Below are 22,092 nucleotides of genomic sequence, written 5' to 3'. Positions count from 1 at the left end.
TTAATATCAGGTAGACCTGGACATTTCATCTCCCTACTGAAGTGAGCCAATTCGTGGCATCCTTAGACATTTTTACTTGTGCTTTTCTTACCTGTCAATAGAACTATCGATAGGAGAGCATTTTTGAGACAATTAAAACATTAAGAAGCATTGAACAAAATAAACTGGGGAGGTGGAGTGAACACTTTAAGCTACTTAAGATGTCATTAAATGTTCATTAGTTTTGATTAATTCTCTCTAAGGTATTTAATTGCCAATTTGGTTTCAGAGTCAGAATTCTCAAATTTGTGCGAAATTTCAGGATGTTTTCTTGATTGCCTCTCATACTGCCAGGTGATGAAATTGACCACTTTCCCTCCTACTTTTACATGATAAAATATGTCGCTCTCACTAATATATTCGGCATCAAGACAAGAATAAAATAGTCTGTATTCCATGGGAGAAGTGCACACATGTTACAAGATTGTAAAAATATTGGGGGTGATTGGATCGTTGCTGTGCCTCATGAATTGTTAACACTTTGTGAAAATATAAAAAACAGGTCACAATGAGAGAAGGCATTGTTTGGACGGTTTCTTGTCTTAAACTTTCAGTGGGTATTTCTCATATTAGCATGGACAATTTGTGTTGCTTATTCAGTAAGTACATATTATATGTTAATACAAAGAGGTAGAGAGGATTTAGAAAGATAATGATCACCAGCTCAGGAAAAGTCACTCTGGGGTCTGTTGCTAGGATTCTCCTCTCACTAGACAGACCTAGCTTACGGCAAAGTGACTTTCAGAGTCTGGGAAAAATTCCCTAGTCTAAAATTGCTGCAGTTACTGAGTTAGGAAGATGATGTTGGCTGATACTAAAAGGGTCTGCATAAAGATGGGGATATCAAGAAGCAGTTGGTTTGAAGAATTAATTCTAGAACAGAAAGCTAGACATACGCGCCGGCAGACGGATGACAGTGTATTCTGAGAAAGTGGTTATTCCTGAGCGAGGTGGGTTGGGGGTGGGGTGGAGGAAAGTTTAATTGTCAGGGCCATTTCTAGTAGCTGGTCCTTCCTCTTCTGTGGGCGGGAAGGGTCTCGGCTGAGGTTAAAATGGTCAGAGCCGTGATAGGTAAAGAAGGCTTAGATTAGAGGCAGGGAGAGACTGAGTCGGGAAACCAGTTAGAGATGTGTTGCAGTAGTTGATGGGACAGAAGAACAAGATACTTAACCCAGAAAGTGCCATCGGACTCTACCTGTTCAGAGGCTTTTCAGGTAAGCTGAGTCTAGACTGTGGGGGAATGTATCAGATCCAGGGCAATCTGTGTTTTTTAATTGAAATATACATGGTGCTTGTGGCACATGTTTGATATGAAGATGGAGTTAAATTTGAGGCATAAGTGAGTAGAGATGACTGATGGGACATGAAGCAGGGACATAACAGTCTTTGACTTAAAAAAAAAAAAGCCTGTGTTAAATGTAAATCAAAAGTGGGTTGGAGAAGTTGAACAGCTGTGCATCATACATTGGCTCCCATGGAGATGGAAAAGCTGGTGCAGAGGGCTTTTGCTCAGAAGTCTGCCATTTCTTTCAAAAGTGGGCGGAACCATGGGGTAAACTGACCAATGGTTGGAGACTGAGGTTAGAACCTGCAGAGCCCTGATGCTAAGGATGTGGACAGAGGAGGAAGGAGCAGAAGACAGGAGGATGGTTAAGGAGATGTGGGGAGGTTAGCTGGTGAAGCCAGAGGAGGACTGGGAGAAGATACATTGAGTTAGGAGGTATCAGGGGCTGGGCTAGTGTCTTTGGGGTCCGTGGTCCTGATTTCAATGGGAGACCTGGAACACATCATCTTGGACTCTATCCAGAGATTCTCTAGAGACCTGTGCTAGGGGAATGGACCCTGGAGTTAGGCCTACTGAATAGCTGTGTGGCTCATGTGGGTGTTTTGTTTTCAAATGGTTTTCCCCTTGGTAAAAGGCAGTGTAAATATTGTCTTCTTCTTGACATGGCTGTCATGCAGATTTAAGGAGAAAGTCTACTTAAAATACACGATGCATATTAAGGCATCAACACACGATATTGCTGCCATCACCTTCAGGCTCAAAATGTAGCATTTAGATGTGGAAAAGTTAGAGGGGTGTTGGACGTGAAAGTGTGATAGACCTTAGACTTTGCAGGAAGAGAGGCCACACTAGATAGAGCCTTTTATCATTAGATAGCTGGTTATTGCTGCAGGAAAATGGTAGAAGACCTTCCTAAGATGTTTTCATAGTGTTGAGATCATTCTCCTATTAGGTGCATGTTGAAGTCTTCATCCACCCCACATACTAGACTTAATTTAATGCCAGTAATTTCTGTCTCAATGTAATCTTAGTATATATTTAGCTAAACATATTGGTGCTCTTTCAAGGTAGTGGGGGAGCAGTCAGAACACATCTGTTTGTGTCCCCTTTTATAGCTTAAAATGGATGTCAGATCACAACTTGAGGGAAATGCTATCATTTGCAGCAATATGGATGTACCTTATATTCAGTGAAATAAACCAGGTGCAGAAAGATGGCATGATTTCACTTACATGTGGAATCCAAAGAAGTCAAACTCATAAAAGCTGAGAGTAGAAAGGCAGTTGCCAGGGGCTGAGAGTGGGGGACATTGAGGAGACGTTGGTCAAAGGACACAAAAGTCCAGTTAAGCATAAATATGAGCTAGGTTATACCTCATGGTCCACATAGTTAAGATGTATTCTGCACCTGACAACTGTTAAGAGTGGATTTTAAGTGTTCTTACCACATGATAATGAGAAGTGGTGCGTATGTTAATCGGCTCAATTTAGCCACCGTACAATGTGTACATACCTGAAAACACCATACTGTGTATCATACATATGCTGTTTTTATTTGTCAAAAGTATATTATAGATGCCCCCAAACAACACTGATCTGTGTGAATTTTGGGACTGCAGATAAATTCAGAATCATTCTCTGTGTTACCCAGAGCTACGGGGAAGCAAAAGGAATGTGTGGATAGGACTGAAAGGAATGTATAATTGCATTATTCTCCCTAGGTGTTGGTAGAGCTCAGTAAACATGTGACCCATAAAGGTCCAGAGCTGCGGAGGGGAAAGGCATGTTGATGATTGAAGAATGAATATGGAGGGGGTGGAAAAATAGACATGCCCCATTGGGAAAATCCTCAGGCAGACCTGTGCAAAGACCACAGAGAGGACCTGAAGACTCCTACCAACAGCGATAATAGAGTCATCTTGAAAGTGGGCCCTGCATTTTGAGTCTAAACCTCGGAGACCTCAATGTCACAAAAGAGCCTGTCTCGGTCAACATTTTCATTTTCGCTGGTATAATTAAAAACAACTGACCCACATGACTTGGAGGAGGGAGGTTTTATTTGCCTACAGTTCTTAGAGATTTTGAGTTGGTGGCACATGAGAACAGGGTCTTCAGATCTCGGGGCATGGCGATGGAAAGTGTAAAGGAAGAGAGCAGTGGCTGTGCTCGCGCCTCTTGGAGACCAAGAGCAGAGAGAGCAAGTAAGGGGATTCAAAGATAAAGCACAGCCCCTAGTGCCACACCCCAGGGACCCACCTTCTTTAGCCACTCGCCACTGGCCTGGGTTACCACCCAGTAAATTCAATTCAAAAGGTGTATCCAACTAATGAGATGACAACCCTCATGACCTCGTTATATCAACTCTGAGCATTAATACATGGGCTCTTCAGGGAACATTATATCTAACAATATCAGACCCTAAGCCAGAGGCACCCATTGCAGCTATGCTGAATTCTTCATCTACGGAAACAGCTAGAAATGTGTTTATTTAAAATATAGACAAAATGGTGAGATCCAGCTATTCCACAGGCCATGGAACTGTAAGAGGGGAGGCTGACTCTGAGGTGGGCCAGCGTATAAATGTAGACTGGATAGGCCTTGTTTCGTACTTGGCCCAAATAATGGTATAATTGAGGCCTCGTTGTACCTTGGAATATCAAGTCTATAGTACCTTTGGCTTGGCAACAGTTAGCTCAATTCAAGCAAACATTACTGAGTGCTTACCGGTGTGGAGCATGGAATAACTTCATCAGAGTGTCCATCCACATCCCAGAGCTTCTGTTCTAAGACTCTTACAGGTGGTCTAAGGGTAGGTTGTCCTTCCTCATGGGAACCCATTGAAGGTTACTCCCTGGTATGTTTGAAGAGGACGAGAGTTCACCAGCTTGCCCAAGTTCACACAGTAAGGTTGGTATCCTTAGAAACCTAGCAGCAAAGAAATGTGAAAGTGGCTTGGCGATTACGTGGTTCCCTTTTAAGAAAAGTGAGCCCATTGCTCTGATGCCAGCCTGAGAAGCCACTCACACTAGTAGCACAGAAGGGTCTCTTTACAGTGCCCCGTCTGTGATTAATAACATGTTTTATGATTCTGTACTGAAGTCCACTAATGGGAATTGTGTATTCTATAAAATTTTATGATAAATAAATACCATGCTGTCAGACACTGAGGAGCTACTAAGAATTTGCTCTTTTATTAATATGCTAATGTAGTCTTTACCAGGCTGGAGATTTTGCAGATGATGTAGCAGCGTAGCTGTCAAAAGTGCCTTCTTTTTACTTAAAAAACAAGTAGCTTGACAATGGAAACAAGATGTAAGTGGTATTTTATAGCCCCAAATTCAGAAATAGCTAGCTACTTTTATTTTAGCGGACAAAACTGAAATAGCTGAGAAGCGGAATTGATAATAAGAATGTGTACGTTTGGCACAACGAGCCTCTCAAGGCAGTTTTATGTGGTCAGTTTGAAATATGAGCTTCTTAATGAATGGATACTCTCAGAGGACAGTGTGATAAGGTGACATAACTTAGAGCCTGACACCTGGAATATTTCAAAGTACTTGTTGAATGAGCTCATTATGCCAGTTATTACATGAAAATATATATTTTAATTTGTCTTCAGTGGGTTTATGGTGACTGACTTCTGATTCTATGAGATGGAAGTTTCCTGAACATCTTTGTTTAGAGATTATACTACCGCCTGCTATGATAGTGCATGCCTAGAATCCCAGTACTTGTGAGCTGAGACAGGATCACGGGTTTCAGGCTAGCCTTGGCAACTTGGTGAGACTTGCAACAACCTACAAGACACTGCTTCAAAGAAAAACAGTTTTTAAGTGGCTGGGGCAGGGGAGGTAGAAGGGATCTGGGGGTGGCGATGCATGCCTGTAATCCCAGTACTTGGGAGGCTGAGATAAGGAAGATTACAGATTCAAGATCAGCCTCAACAATTGAGATTTTAAGCAACCTAGCATATTGCTGTTTGAAAATAAACAATAGGGCTGGTGGGTAGAGCTTGGAGGTGGACTTGCCTTTCAGTTCAATCCCTAGTACCACCACCAAAAAAGATGGACATAGTTTGGAAATTGAAGCCTCAGTTACTCTCTTTCTCAGTTGTAACTCTGTTTTGGTACATTGCAAAAATAGTCAACTAGTCTAGTCTTGGAGCTGAGACAGGATGAGGGTTCTGTGTTTTCCTATTCACTGGCCTTCCCTTGGCATCCTTGCCACCACTGGCATTGAAATCCCCTCGCCATCAGCACCAGAGACAGGAATGCCACTGGTCCACTTAGCCTCCTAAAGAATGTTTGTCCCTTCTTGGATTTTCTTTGGGAAAGGGGATTGCCCTAAAGATGATCAGTTAATGTCTAAGTTTAAAGATCGTAATGCCATTTGGTAAACTCATGGTCTTGAGAACAACTGTCTTCCTGGACTCTGATCACTGAGATGTAGTGCAGGAAAAGGGGGGAAGACTCCGTGGGACCAGGTGCGTTCCTCCAACTGATTAATAAATAAGCTTAAATGCCCCCGTGTCATATATAATGGACGGAGATTCTCACTACAATTAGGACTGATACTGCGATGCCAGGTTTTAGTCTGAAGCAGTCCATGGTGTGTGATTAAACAACCACTGATGTTCCGCACATGCAGAAATGAATATGGGCGGGAAACCCAAGAAGACATGATCCTCTCTGCAGCAAATGACTGAACAGAGTCATCAAGTTCTCTGTTCACTTTCACAAAACAATTAGTTCAAGTCATACTGGTCAAAGAATAATGCTAAACATATTTCATGTAGGAAGGAGGCTCCAGCTTTTTTTTTTTTTTGAGCTTATGTTCATGTTTTTAAAATTTTTTAAAAATACCATTAGATTTATACTTATGTTAGTAAGGAAAGCTTATTAAAATTTGAGAAACTATTTGATTCTCCATGTTTTATTACATATATAGATATATGGTTTTACATAAACATATTCATACTATTTGTATCTTCAAGATCATTTTATTTTCAAGTTAATATCTTCTAGTTAATATCTTCATTATGTAATAACTTTTACCTCATGGATGTGTATCTGCATATATGCATATGTATGCATATGCAAAATAGATTCACCAATAATTTTGTAGATAACAAGTATACTTCAATATCTTTGTATTAACAGTTTACCTTTGAATCCCTTCTATCTTCTGTTGGTTTTTTGGTTTCCTATTTACTGTCTTCAAATGATTATTTAATTCCTTTTTAATAAGAAAAGGATTGAAGGCTCACATTTTTCCAGGTTTATCTTGGAGCCCTGGGTTTCCTGTGAAGTGCCTATATATTTTACCTCTGTGATTTCCGCCTGATTGATGTGATTTCCTCCTGACTGATGAATTATCTAGGACTGTTTCTTTCCAAGTTGTTAATTTTTGCCATCTTTTTTACTATTAGCTTGTGAATTTAATTGCTTAAAATTGGCAAATACGATGAATAAGAATCTTTTTTTTTAAAAAATCTGATAGTGTTTTTGGTCATACCTTGATTAAGGGTCTTCTTTTCTAGACGCCCTCGAGAAAATTATACCCCACTAAAGATTAAAAAACGCTCATCAAAGTAGTGGCTCTACCCCAGAGATTATGTCCCCTATGCGACATTGAGCAATGTCAGGCATTTTTGGTGTCCCAGATGATAAGAGGAAGCGACTCCTGTAGCTGGGAGACAGCAGGATGCTGTAAATCTCCCGGGGTATACCTCAGGAGCTCCCCAGCCTCATCTAAAGTGGTGCCGTCATGGAAAAGTATACCAGGAACATGGTGTCCAAGCCTGGCTTCCTGTTAGACCCAGCTGGAGAGTTTAAAAATAGCTTAACTCATCATCTGTTTAATGGTGAGGGCAGGTTATAGAGTTTTTAAAAGCTAGCCAGGTGATTGTTAGATGCAGCTATAATTGAAAATAGCTGCTATAGATATTGGTCAGTGATGTCCCTAAAACTCTTAGGTCATAATGGATAGAGCAGGGTGATTTTGAACTTACTGATTTATCATAAAAGAAAAATAGCTAGACATTATGTACTACTTGTGATAAAATAGGAAGTGGAAAACACCAGTTTCTGAAATACTCTAGTCCCAAAGTCCAACTTGAGCTTAAGCAAGTGTCTAGATTTCTATATCCACCAATTAAGAGGTACTCATTAAAATATACCACAGGGAGCCGGGCGTGGTGGTGCACACTTGTAAGCCCCGCGCTTGGGAGACAGAGACAGGAGGATCACGCAGGTTTGAAGCCAGCTGCACTGGCTTCAGAGATCCTGTTTCCAAATAAAAATATAAAAATAGGTCTAGGAGTGTAACCGGGAGGTAGAAGGGTTTCCAGGAACCCCAGTACCACCAAAACAAACAAACAAACCCCACAGGGATAAAATTAGTAAAATCCATACTATAGAAAGCATGTATGGTAGGACAAATGGCAGAGAGCTTTCCACCAAATAAATGGCAGGAAGGGAAGAAGAGAGGAAGGAGTAACTATCTTAATGAAGACACTGAAGCCACCTAATGATGCCTGTGCCATGCTTGGCTCTTGATGTGAAAAAGCAAAAGGAAAAAGAGACACTTATGAGACAGTTTGAGAAATGCGAACCTTGTGTATTTGATAATGTCAACATTTTTCAGGGTTGAATGTGGAGGCAGAATTGAAGGTTATAGGTAAGGCAGGATTATTCTTGCGTTGATCGTTTTTGAAGCTTTGTGTCGGGTTTGCGGGGCTTATTTTACTATTCTTTCTACTCTACTGTATGTTTGTGAAGTTACACCAAAAAATAGGAAGAAATATCTAAATGGGTTAGAGGAAAATCAGGCTAAGATACTGTTAGAAAAAGTGTCAGGACAGTAGGGCTTTCTACATTTCTTTTTAATCCATTGAATTTGGAAACATGAAGGTCATTTGACCTTTGCAAAATCTGTTACAGGAGAAAAATGTGTCTGAAAGGGAGATTGGAGTACACGGTGACCTGGCAGAGTGAGTCAAAGGCTAGGAGAGGAAATCGGGGCCTATGTTACATTTGATAGGGCAGGTTTGCATGTGTTGAAGACGCAGTCCCTATATAGAAGGATAAATAGAGAGTGAAGGTGCACAATAGCCTCGGCTTCCTTAATTCACCATGTTCCCACCATCCCAGATGTAGACAGCTGTCTGACGAGCATTATTACAGCTATAATCTAGACTTGAACATAGAGCAAAGATCTGTTACGGTTCGGAATCCAGCCTACACGAGGCAGGAGCCCGTGGATTTCAAGGCATGGCAGCGGGAGGAGGAGAGGGGGAAAGCGCATGGGCTGTTCTTCACGTCATGGATCTTGGAAGCGAGAGAACGGAGATGGGGATACGTACATGGTCCAGATTGCAACCCTCATGACTCTGCTATACCAGCCCTGAATATTAATAAATGAACCCTTTAGGGGACATTTTACATGCAACCATAACCTATAAATTTTTATGTGTAATATGGAATCTATAATTACATAGTATAAGAATACAGTTACTACTGTTTTGCGATGCAATATGTTATGCAATAGACACAAGCTCGGTTATGATTTAGAGTCCCTTTTTAATGGACCTGTGTCAATTTTATAACAATATTTGCATAATTGAAAGTGTGGGACTCAGTGGGTTAAAACAGGGTCAAATGGTTGGTACAGATCAATTTGGATAACATACAAGTTATTTAGCATCATGCTTGACATATTAAAAAATGATTATGAAAATTTTAGAATCTGGGTGTGTGTCAGGTACAGATGTTTTTTGTGACTTTTCTAGATATTTGATAATGTTATAGATATCCTGTAAATTTCAAATTTCTATATCAAAATACTAAAAGTTTATCTTCCATTTTTTTGAAATTTTTAAATCCTAAAACAATTTAGAATGGTAAATAATTGTATGCATTTAAGTGGTTATATATTAAGCTACATGTGGCCGGGCGTGGTGGCGCACGCTTGTAATCTCCACGCTTGGGAGGTAGAGACAGGAGGATCGCTCAGGTTCGAAGCCAGCCGTGCTGGCTTAAGAGACCCTGTTGCCAAATAAAAAATATGAACTAGGTCTGGGAGTGTAGCCCGGAGGTAGAAGGCTCCATCCCCAGTACCCAAAAAAAAAAAAAAAAAAAAAAAAAAAAAGCTACATGTGGACTAATGACTAATGATATTCTCCTGGTCCAAAGTTAGGAAAATAGGATGGAATCTATTCTCCAGAGGAAGGGAGGGTAAATTAGAGGGAGAAAATGGCAAGGAGAGACCATGTTTAAGTCAATTTGTTATTTTTATTTCCGGCTTTACTATCTTCTGTTCAAAAAACTTCTTTTTTAAAACAGGCCGTCTCATTTGCATTTCTTTTTATCCGCTTGAAAAATAAAGTTCAAAGGAAACACGTTAGTCAAACCTGCACTTCTTTTGTTCCAACAGAACTGTTCATTATGAAGGCGGTGCGGTGTCCGTCCACGCGCGGTCCCTTTGGAGACTAGAGACGCTAAGAGTTGCGTAAGTAGAACTTGGAATCCCAGCCTGAGGCTCCAGGCCTCGGCTTCCCTGCGAGGGCCAGGTTCACAGCCTCAGCAAACCGAAGGCAGCGGTTCAGTGTCTCCCTCCTCCTCTGCCTGCCTCGTTTTTCCTGGTTCACCAAGTGGTAGAAATGAGAAGTAAGCGGGGACTTTGTGCAGTCCTCTCCCGTCTGTATCCCCATTTGTCTTGTGACATGATCTCATCCCTGATCCTGCGTCTCTTGGCAGTAAGTGCTGTGGGTCAGAGTGACGTAAGGTTTGGAGCAGGACAGGCTATCTGCAGGCCTGGCACACGTTCTAGGTCTGTCACACTCTGGAGCTAACCTTCTAAAGGTGCGTGTGAAACAAAATGCCGACGTGAGTCTATACTGGAGGACATGGTCTTCACTTACACATAGCTCGAGAGCAGAGGAAGAAATCTGGATTATAGTAAAGTTACTGGACAGTCATTATAGCAATAAGGGCTTTCATAGACATATGTCTGGTGAATTCCAAAGCTCTCTGAAGATTGCCTTTTAATTCCTCTAAAGAGATGGAATATTAAACTGGGTATGGTGGCAGATGCCTATAATCCCATTACTTGGGAGGCTGAGACAAGAGGATTACATGTTTGGGGCTAGCCTCAGCAACTTACTGAGACCCTTAGAAATTTAGACCTTGTTGTTGTTGTTTTTTTTATGGTACTGGGGTTCCTGGAAACCCTTCTATCTCCGGGGTACACTCCCAGACCTATTTTTATAGTTTTTAATTTGGAAACAGGGTCTCTTAAGCCAGCATGGCTGGCTTCGAACCTACGCGATCCTCCTGTCTCCGCCTCCCAAGCACGGGGATTACAAGCATGCGTCACCACGCCTGGCATTTAGACCCTGTTTTAAAATAAAAAAATACAAAGGACTGGGGGTGTAGCTCAGAGGTGAAATGCCCTTGGGTTCAATTTCTAGTACAAAAAAATGTAATACTGATAAAAGGTATAGTTTTAATTTTTACAAATGGAATTAAAACATGTTAATAAATGAAAGATTTAGCCCTTTGAAAAAAAATAAATCTTTTCCAAGTATCTTCTTTTGCATTACACTACATGGAAATTTTTGATTGACGATTATATTCTCCATGGGGGAGAGTTAGGAGCTGTTTGACTAGAATACCTGTCTTGGTAGATTTTTTTTTAAATGTGAGATTAGTGTCCATTTGATAGCTAAAATAGTTCAGTAGACTTCAGTTAGTTTTGGTTAGATATTCTACACAGTAATTTTGAAAGTTTGTACATCTTTGAACATAGTAAGGTTGACATAAAATTTTTACTGATAACTTTAAATAGATATATTGAATATAACTGCATCAAAGGAGTGACATACTAAAATGAAAGTTAAATGACTTGTATCAGTGTCCCATTAATATTAAATCCTCTTGTGAGTTAACACCCACCTCATTTAAATACTTAAACATCATTTTTTGGGAGGGTACTAGGGATGGAACCCAGGACATTGTACCTCCGAGCTACTCCCCCAATCCTATTTCTTAGTCTTAGCTTTTGAAACAGGGGCTCACTGAGGAGCCAAGGCTGTGTGCGAACTACGATCCTCCAGTCTGTCCCCCAAATGCTAAGATGACAAGTGTGCGCCACCGTGCCCGGCTAAAACATCATTTTATTTAACAGTAAAAACAAAAAAGCATGATCTTGTTATTTCTGCTACTGTCATGACAGTTTCATCCCCAATCATATATTTCCATGACTGAAAAGATTTCCTGCTCACTCTGATACTTCTAGTCAACAAAATGTGTTTCTATATGTTCTGTTAGTAAGGAACTTTAAGTTACTCTATATTAAGAGCAGTAATGATAAAATTTTCCTCACTATGGACATACAGTTCATCAAATCCATGTAGATATAAAAACTTCTGATAAAATATGAAATTTAGTTGGGCTTTGTCTTAATCAGAACGCAGAAGGGAGCAGATGGAAGCAATACAGATTTTATACTACTTTAACCAGAGGTTGTAGGGAAAGGGCTTTAATATAGATGTATTTCCTTTATTTTGTGTACTAAATGACAGCTAAATGATCTACACGTATGCATGCACATAGGTATACGGTAAGATTTGTGCGTTTTAATTGCTACGTCTGACTGTGGATGCTGTTGGGGTCAAGTTCTGGTCACTTCTGCTAGGTGGAGTGGGAGCCACGTACGATGGGGCCAGCCGTTCCGCCTGCGCCACGTCACGACGGGAAAGTACTTAAGTCTCCTGGACGACAAAAGCCTTCTTCTCATGGACAAAGAAAAGGCGGATGTCAAGTCAACAGCATTTACCTTCCGTTCTTCCAAGGTAAGACTTGGACTCCTCCTGCCTCGGTCCCCTGTCTCTTGTGTTAAAAATGACGTGTTCCTGAATTCCCGGTTTCTCTTCCATCCATTCCTCACCATGAAAACCAATTTCTAAGTGACTGACACCTGCCAGCTCCTTCACCACGTCATAGTTGTTTGGTTAGGGTGTCCAATCAGCTCTGTCCTGGTTTCTAGGCATAAACAGTGAACAAACTTGTTCTGTCGTTAGATAGAAGCATCGTGGAGATAGAGCAGACCAGGTCTTCTCTCGAATATTTGCCCATGTGTTCTTACATACAGACCTTTCTTCTTGGCTCCATTGATGCGTTTAAGGCCAGGCGTGTATCTGCCTTGATTGTCACTGAAGTTACAGAATTTGGCAAAATGATAGCTCAGCGTCATTGAACTATTGGCTAGCTTCTGTATTTGAAAAGCAAAATTCCATGTTTCTGTTAGAGATGATGGTTTGACCTGGTGTTTCTGAGACTGATTCGTTTGGGCATAGGCATCTCTGGAATTTTAGTCACATTCCATTTTTTAGCTTACTGCTTGTTTTTACTACTACAAAATTGTAAGAGTGTACCTTTTTAATAAAATCTGAATCCCTCTAGGTAAATGGATACCTCTGGCAAAACAGGGGCTGGGTAATTCAAATGCAAATTCAAAAGAGAAGGGCATATTAATATACTGCAAAAATATTCACATATATACAGGTTTATATTTATATTAATATATAGACTATATATACATGTATTTATACATAAAACATATACACATATATATGCATATATGTATATTTATACATATATACAGTTACACATATATATGGATATATGTGTGTATTTATACATATATACATATATGCATATATGTGTATATGTATATATCTATATCTACATATATATGCTCTTTGATCTAGCAATCTATTTTCTTTAATGTAGCTAGAGGTTTGTCTTGAGTAAAACCTATAGGTTAAAATACACATGCACATTAATGGCCTTATTCTTAGCCAGAGGCCACACCTTAGCCTTCTCATTGCCTTAACCCAAAGACCTGACCAGGTAACTTGGAGGATGGAAGATTGATTGGCTCATGTTTTGGGGATTTTGAGTCCAGTCCATGTGAGACTGGGGACCACAGGTCTCAGGGCAGGATGGTGGGGGTGCTGAGGGAGAGTGTGAAACTTAGCTGTCACATCAGAGATGTGAAGAGATGGGTGGTGCCATACATAACCCCAAGGCTACACCCCAGTGACTCATCTTCCCCAGCCACCAGCCAGATAGATCTATTACAATGGACTTACCCACTGCTAGAATTATAACTAGCACCACTCAGTTATATCAACTCCAAACACCAACTTAGCAGCTCTTCTGGGAGCCATTGTCTAACTTCAAATAGCCTGAAAGTAGGAAAGAATCCAGTGTTTTAACAAAAATTATGTGATAACATTCAGAAGCATAGCTCTCAGAATAGATTGATCTGGAAAGATAGCCATGAAAACAGTGAAACATGGCAAGTTGTGCTGGGTATCACAAATCTTACTCTTCGTAGTTCAAAAGGTTTCTACACATGTTGGTGCATGTTTATGAGATAGCTGTGGAAAGGTATACACAATTTTTTAACTTAGAAAAGTTTAGAAAGATATAGAAGCTGCTTGAGAATAAGAAGCGTGAAGATTTTTTTAATTTTAGAAAATCTAGATTTTTCTTATTACAATAAACATTTCTTTTTTGTAACAAAAATCAGATAAAGACAAATGTTAAGTTGAAATTCTGGGACTAAATTTTTGTCCATATTTTTGATACATTTCTTTAGGATAGATTTCTAGAAATGGAAATACTCAAAAGCTATGAATAGTTTTTATAGTTCTTGATAAATTTTTTCCAAAGCATTAGCTTTTGACACTTTTCTTCTCCTACTTGTCTCTACTAATATTCTGTCAGTGTTAAGAGTAGAGCTTGTGTTGTAATTCTTCCTACTGTCTGGGTCCCACTGTGATTTCTGCTCGGGGACTCTGATTCCAGTCACTGACAATCATGTAGTGTCTCAGCTTACGTGGACGATGGAGACGAAGACATGAGCATGGCTGTCAGTGCATCGCTCAGAGTCTCTGAGACTTATTTCCTGCCTGGCCCTCCGATTTCAGTACCACTTATCAGCCGGGTGGAAAGCTCTTTGTCAGACACCCCAATCTATCCTCCCTCTCCTCCTCTGTTTCCTCCTCCCTGTTCCTTTTTCTCCTTCTGTTCCTCTTTCTCCTCCTTTTGCTCCTCTTCCTCATTCTCTTCTCCTCCTCTTCATCCTTTATTCTCTCTACTCCCTCCTCGTCCTCCCTTCTGTTTTGTTCTCCTCCTCCTCTCCCTCCCCGCCCCCTTTCTCTTCCCTTTTCTCTTCTTTCCTCTTTTTTCTTCCTCCTATTTTTCTTCTCCTCACCCTCCTCCTTTCTTCCTCTCTTCCCCTTTTTCCTCCCCCTTCCCTTCTTCCTCTTTTCCTCGTCTCTCTTCCTTCTCTTCTTCCTCCTCCTCTCATTAGTGCCTTAGGATAACTTAACCCTTGGAGCTGTATAGTACCCTTTACTATCTTTACTATATATGTTTTCTACCATATTCTAATATTTTAGCTTTTAGATCCTTGAATTTGAGAAGTTTGCAGATATAACCCATGACTCTGTAAGAAATGAAACTGTAAATGTAGTTAAAACTACTCTGCTCATTGAAATAACGAACCATCCATGTCTTCCCCAACACAGAGATGTTCTCTGCCTCTTTTTCTCTGGGTGAACCCCAACTCATGCCCCTGAGTGTGAGCCTGTGCCTTCTCAAACTTGCTGCCTTAACAAAATGGGCATAAATAATGGAACTGAAATTCTGTGTTTTCTATAAAACCATGACTGCCACTATTTCCTCTTGTTTTATCAACACTTCCCCTGAAAACAATACTGCAAACATATTTTATCAATGCCTCTCCTGAAAAGAAATACTGCAAACATTTCTTGTGAACTTAATCGTGATTAAATGCAAAGTTCACCTACATCAATAACACTATAACTATTTTGATAAAGCAACACAATATAAGCCCTTATTTTTATTTATTTTTTTTATTTTTTGGTACTGGGGATGGAACTCGGGGGCCTTCTACCTCTGGGCTACACTCCCAGACCTATTTTATATTATTTTTGGAAACAGGGTCTCAGTAAGTTGCTGAGAGCCTCACTAAGTAGCTGAGGCTGGCTTCGAACCTGTGCGATCCTCCTGTCTCAGCCTCCCAAACGCGGGGATTGCAAGTGTGCGCCACTACGCCTGGCTAAGCCCTTATTTTTAAGATATTTTATCACTGAAGAACTCTAGCAGTCATATAAGATGAGTGATGGTCTCTATCACTGGACATTAGTGTTCAATATCAAGTGAAACCTTAGTATTAAATATTAGTGTAAAACCTTGACTTTTTTTTATGGTACTGGGATTCCTGGAAATCCTTCTACCTCCAGGCTACACTCACAAGCCAGCGAGGCTGGCCTCGAACCTGTGCGATCCTCCTATCTTCGCCTCCCAAGCGCAGGGATTACAAGCGTGCGCCACCACGCCTGGCTTAAACCTTGACTTTTCTAAGAGACCTGCAGCCTCATCACTCAAGTCTAAGGTTTACATCTACCCACAGCTTCTCTTAATTCTAGTTTCCTCAATCACATACATGAGTCTCCAAAACCCGCAGGTTTGCACTAGAATTAAATGAGATAATGCACAGAAGGGGCTTAGTGCAATATGTGGCACATAAGTATTAAATAAAACTAACCATTTTATTTTTTTTTGTAGTGCTGAGGATTGAACCCAGGGGTATTCTACTTCTGAGCTACACCACCAGCCCTATTTTATTTGGAAACAGGATCTAACTAGAATGATGAATCTCACTACTTGCTGAGGCTGACCTAGAACCTGCGGTCCTCTGGTCTCAGCCTCCCAAGTACTGGGATTACAGATGTGTGCCACCACACCCAGCTTGTTTTGGCTATGTAAGAGTTTGGTTTTTTTTTAAACATCTTAGTTTCTGAACAAGAATAAATCCCCCAAGAAAAATATATGCTAAGGATTATATATTAAATATATGCTCATATCTTCCTGTATTTGTTGTGCAGTCCTGGTAAGCTCACTAGCAACCTTATTTAAAGCTGTTATTTCATTATTCCAATGGCAAGAAATATCTACTCACGGTGCATGAAAGAGGGAAACTGGAAAATTCCTCTGTAGGGAAATGTGCTACTGGCTACTGGCATTTTAAGCTTAAAAACAAAATCTTTGCTAACAGTCTAGAGACTGTGCTCACCTTCAGCTGTCATCTACACAGTCTACCATCACACATAATCTTACTATTCAGCTCTAAAATAGTTTTGATTTTATAGTTATTATTATTGATATATTGATCCTGGGGATTAAACACAGAGGCATTCTACCTCTGAGTTAAACCCACACCCCTATTTTGAAGCAGGATCTCGCTAAGTTGCTGAGAGCCTCTGAGTTGTTGAGGCTGGCCTTGAACTTGTGATCCTCCCGTCTGAACCTCCCAAGTACTGGGATTACAGGCCTGCGCTATTACACCCAACTTCTGGAACACTTTGATGCTCATTTGAAAGTTAGATTATTTCCAAGGATTTGACTGGTGGTATTAGAATGCGTATCTAAGGGGCAGTACATCATATTTTCTATAGGAAATCTGAAAGAAGAGAAGAAAATTCATTCACCGGGTCTTTGAGAACATGGCATTTACCATCAACGAACTGGTTCTAGGGATACCGAGCAGTTTCAATCAATGGCCAACATTGTCCCAAAGGTGAAGGTATAATATTCATGACAGAATGAACTGAAATAGGAAGTATAAGCCACATGTGATGCATGCCAGTACTCACAGTGCTTGAAAAGCTGAGAGAGGATTGCAGGTTGGAAACCAGCCCACAGCAATTTAAAGAGCCTCTCAGCAGCTTGGCAAGACACTGTTTCCATATAAAAAGAGACAGGGATGTAGCTTAGAGGTATAATACCCCTGAGTTCAATTCACAGTCCCATAAAAGAAAAAAATTCAAATAAATCCTTAAGTGAAAACAGTGAACTTTTTAAAATCTATTACGGTAAAATCTGAACTTTGCAGTTTTAGGCTGTGTTGAAAGGATTTATTTTTTTTAGCTTTTTAATGATTCTCAAGGTCTTAATTCTCAAAGATGAGCAAACATTTATAGGTGTAATGAATGTCAAGATATTAGGAAAGATCTCAACATTTCCTTGATCGATAGCAGAAGGTCAAAGAATTAAATTTTATAAAGTTTTTGAGGGAAGTTTCTATTTAATGACAAAATGCTTATGTTAGAGTGCTTTTAGTGGTATAATCATGAAACTGGAAGTTTTTCTATTGATTCTACTTCAACATTGACTGTTTCTGATACAGTTGCATTCTGATGTTAAATTGATCCAGCCAATTTTGTATTTCCATTATTTGCTTCTTTTAGATTTTAGCTTATTATAATTTGTATTAATCACCTGCTTATTCAATATGCATATGTTTGCTTTTGTGTCTTGAAAATATTTGGTGTTTATAATAGTTGATTTAAAATCTTGGCTACTTGTAAGGATGGGGACATTTAATTTGTTGCCGTGTGTGTGTGTTTTAATAGAGCTCACATTTTATTCTACATTTATATTTTTGAAAACAAATTGGATATTAGAAATGTTACCTTGTAGAAACTGAATTTTATTTTTAAAACATTGTTTTGAAAGTTAATTTGGTTTTGTCGGCAGTGAACCTTGCTGGACTGAAAGCCCAGTTTCCGTGACTTGGGAAGTGAGCAGGTGGTGATCTCTGCTGTTTCTTAAGCTTCTATCTGCTGTCATTAGGCTGGATCTCTTCCGAGGATGCAGATTTTAGTGATCAGCAAGAACTTGGGCCATTTATGATAAGATTTTTCCCATACTTTTTAAGTTTGGGGATTAGGCTATCTAATTCTCGGAGCTTCGAGCTCTAGGGTGTTACCTCTGGTACCTTCAGCCGGTGAGACAGAGGCTTTCTTCTGTGGGAACGAGTGTGCACTGAGGCTAAGGCAGCCTACAAGGGTTACATGATTTCTCTTACATGTTCAAGCTAGAGAGAAATGGGGAAGCAACTCAGATAAAGGAGGAGAAACTCCAGTGAAGAGATAAAAGGGGTGTTAACATTCTCACTGTGATAGAATCCAAAAGACCAGACCAGTAAGTTAAATGAGAAAGGAAGGTTTATTAGCTCAGTTTTCTGGAGACTTTGGGTTCCTTGTCCCTGTGAGGTCAAGGTCCAAAGATGAGGGCCCGGTGGAGAGAGGAAGGGAGCCAGGCTCTGCTCTCCTAACATGAAGGCCAAAAGCAAGAGAGCCAGCCAATGAGACTCAAAGACAGAAACCGAATCCCTAAGGCCACGCCCCCAGGGCACCACCCTCTCTAACCACACCCCACTGGCCTGGGGTACCACGCAGATAAGCCCATCACAAGGGTTTTATCTACTGATTAGATGACAGCCCTCATGACCTGATGACATCAACTCTGAACATCATTACATGAGTTCTTCAAAGGATATTCTATAGCAACCGTAACAATCCCCTTCCACTATTTTACTGGAATCTTTCTCTGAAGTCCCTTTTTTTAATTCCATTTTCTCTCTAGCTTTCATATAAGAGAAAACATACAATTCTTTACCTTCTGAGGCTGGCTAATCTCACTTAGCATAACACTGACCAGTTTCACCCATTTTCCTGAAAATGACATTTTGTTTGTGGCCGAGTAGAATTCTGTTGTGTGTACTGGCCACACTTTTCTTTATCCATTCATTTGTTGACAGAGGTTCAAGCAGGTTCTATCGTTTGGCTCCTGTGAATTGCAGTACTATATTACACAAAATCCTTCTTAGCCTTGAGTTATCAGAGGTGATAGATAAAAGAACATGAGTGGTTTTAAGTGTTTCTTCCAACAATCAGACTTGTCTTTTCTGGTGTCTTTTCAGCCATTCTGCCTGACTCAGTGTACCTGTTAACACACAGTCATCATGAAATCTCATAATTAAAACTGCTAGTCCACACATTGATAGGATCAGTTCCAAACAAAGCATAATTTTACAATTAATGACTGTGGCTTATCAAAACCAAATCCATAAGCCCACAAGTAATTCGATTATAAAGAAATTTCCTTGGATAAAACTTAAAAAAATTAGAGGCTCATTGTTTTCTTCTAAAAAGATAATTACAGGGTTACATTTTTTTCTCCCAGAATCGAATTTTCCTCCTGACATATTTGGTTTAAATAGATTAGTGGTTTATCTCATTTGATAGAAAAAGAATGGCTTATTTATTATTCTGCAGCTTCTTAGAATAGTGTTCCATGATATTTGGATAGGCATTCACTTAATTGGTAATTGTATATTTTCTTTTATGATCTCAACCTTTCTGAACTGAGTTTCAACTAATTTTAATTTGAAATGTTTGTAATCATCATGGGGTCATTAATTAGTACAGAGTGCAAATGACTCCGGAAGTCAAATTCTTTTTTAATTGTTCCTTTTTGTGTGACAAAGTTTACTCCAGTCTAATTTGCAAAAATAGGTAACTAGCTCATTATAAACAACAACCAACCAAAAGACATAGACACTTAAAGTACATTGAACAAGGAAAGTTAGATCAAGGAATAAAACCCCCACACAGGAGGCACTGTGTGCTTTGGGGATGTTTTAAGGACTTTGGAGAGCTTGAAGATCCCTTTAGGAGTGAACAACTTGGTAGTTTAAGTTGGGAACTGCAGTTGTGGGAACTGAACCATATCTTTAATTCATTAGGCAATCAATGTTACCTTTATTGGCCTGTTAATCATTACTGGTCATTTTACCCTTGCCATAGTCAAAACCATCAGAGTTTATTAAAGTATTAAATTTATCCCAGACACTGTTAAAATTTTTACTATATCAATTTTCATTTCCTTTACTATCCTAAAAGGATACTTTATTAAATGAGAACTGAGGTTTAAATAGTTTGTTATGGTCCTAGAGTTAACAAGGGGCAGGGATTGAACTCAAAACTGAATCTTTCTGACTCGCTAACCTCTACCATTGGTTACCAGTAATGAAGAAAAGCCAAGAATAATAAGGTTAAATGAATAGTATTTGTGTGTGTGGTACTAGGGATTGAACCAGGGCATTTTACCTCTGAGCTACATCGCTAGCACTAGTCTTTATTTTGAAACAGGGTCTCACTAAGAAGCTGAGGCCGGCCCTGAACCTGTGATTGTCCTGCGTCAGCCTCCCAAGTACTGGGATTACAAGCTGGCAAGACCACTCCTGGACTGAATGACTAGTTTTAAGTTTTCCGCTTTGGAGTTTGCTGTTAGGCAAAATATACTTTAATCCTAGGTTTAAAATTTTTTATAAATGCAAGTAAGAATGTGACTGTTTTTTGTAGTTTCCTACTTTGATTTTCAGTAAAGGTTGAACTGTTAAAATATTTGACCTTTTTTTTTTCTTAAGAAACTTAAGAGCACCAAATTTGCCAAGGAATAAGTTCATAGGAAGACCAAGTTCTATAAGATAGGTTAACAGAGCTTTTTTTTTGTCTTTTTTTTTAAGATTTAAAGAAGTTTATTAGAAAGATAGAAATACAGAAAATAGAAATATAGCCCCATGCCAAAATGGCATGGGGGAGGTGACTCGAAATGAATACACCCTTTTTTTTTTTTTTTTTGAAGATGTCTTTATTTTTTAAAATTTTATTGGCGCGTTATAGCCTCATGTCTTAATGCAGATCATGGTGATATTCTCAAGAGGGCCATAGAGATGAGAGCTCTTTTCCAGCTCTTTCTCGGATGGAGGACTAATATCTATAATATACAAATAAATTAAACTTAACCCCCCAAAAACCAATAACCCAATCAAGAAATGGGCAATCAAACTAAATAGACACCTCAAAAAAGAGAAGAGATAGAAATGGCCAATAAATACATGAAAAAATAGTCAGTGTCATTAACAATCAGAGAGATGCAAATCAAAACCACACTGAGATTCCATTTAACGCCAATCAGAAAAACTAGCACTTATAAATCACTTGCTGATATTTTTCTCTTTTCCTAGGAAAAATTGGATGTAGGGGTGAGAAAAGAAGTCGATGGCATGGGAACATCTGAAATAAAATATGGCGACTCTGTGTGCTACATCCAGCACGTGGAGACTGGCCTGTGGCTCACGTATCAGTCTGTGGATGTCAAGTCCGTAAGGATGGGATCCATACAGCGCAAGGTAAGGCCATTTAGATAGGCAGCTTAGAGCAGCCACCAGCCATTTACACATGAACCCAAGACAAAGAGATGCTTTAAGCCCTTGCAGCCACCTGCCGAAGTTCATTATTTTACACACTGAAGGTCAGAACCCAGCATATGTTTATGTTAGTATCGCAGCCAAATGAGGCTGTATACCAAGCCGCTTGCCAGGGCGTACAACCCCATCTGCCTAATGCATGGCAGAAGGTGGACTGTAAATAAGTTATTAAATTTCTACCCCCTTGACCTCCTCAGAAAATACCACCATAGCAGACTCTAGTTTTGTAAGGGGAACCAGGGCCGGATGGCTACATCATTGATACAGGATTATGGGATTCGTGTATTTAAATATAAAAAGAAAAATATCCTGGCTTCTGGCTCTGTCTACCTAATTCCCATCGTCCCCGTAATTCTTGAGTCTTGGACCGACTTCTCCAGCTCACTGGACAGCAGTCACACTCCTTGATGGCGACAGGGCAGCCTTCCTGGTCTGCCCGCATCCTACTCACTTCTCCACGCCTGGGCGTCTCTTCAATTTTCCCAGCATGTAGCTTACATCACACTCTTGGCCGTCCCTCAAAAGACCCTGGCTTTGGCACACCTGCGCCTTTGC

General features: G+C 39.9%; 1 protein-coding gene across 1 annotated transcript in view; it reads left to right on the top strand.

Moving 5' to 3' along the window:
• RYR2 (ryanodine receptor 2) overlaps positions 1 to 22,092 on the top strand; it is a gene marked incomplete at both ends in the record, with an annotated part of 554,680 nt that overhangs the window by 265,010 nt on the left and 267,578 nt on the right. Inside the window, 3 exons of the mRNA XM_080717126.1 lie at positions 9,757 to 9,831; positions 12,019 to 12,175; positions 21,295 to 21,459. Coding sequence (XP_080573252.1) covers positions 9,757 to 9,831; positions 12,019 to 12,175; positions 21,295 to 21,459 — 397 coding nt within the window. The remainder of the gene's footprint in view (positions 1 to 9,756; positions 9,832 to 12,018; positions 12,176 to 21,294; positions 21,460 to 22,092) is intronic.

Source organism: Muscardinus avellanarius, assembly GCF_963383645.1.
Source record: "Muscardinus avellanarius genome assembly, chromosome: 20".
Taxonomy (NCBI): domain Eukaryota; kingdom Metazoa; phylum Chordata; class Mammalia; order Rodentia; family Gliridae; genus Muscardinus; species Muscardinus avellanarius.
This window is presented reverse-complemented; position numbering and strand designations above follow the sequence as displayed.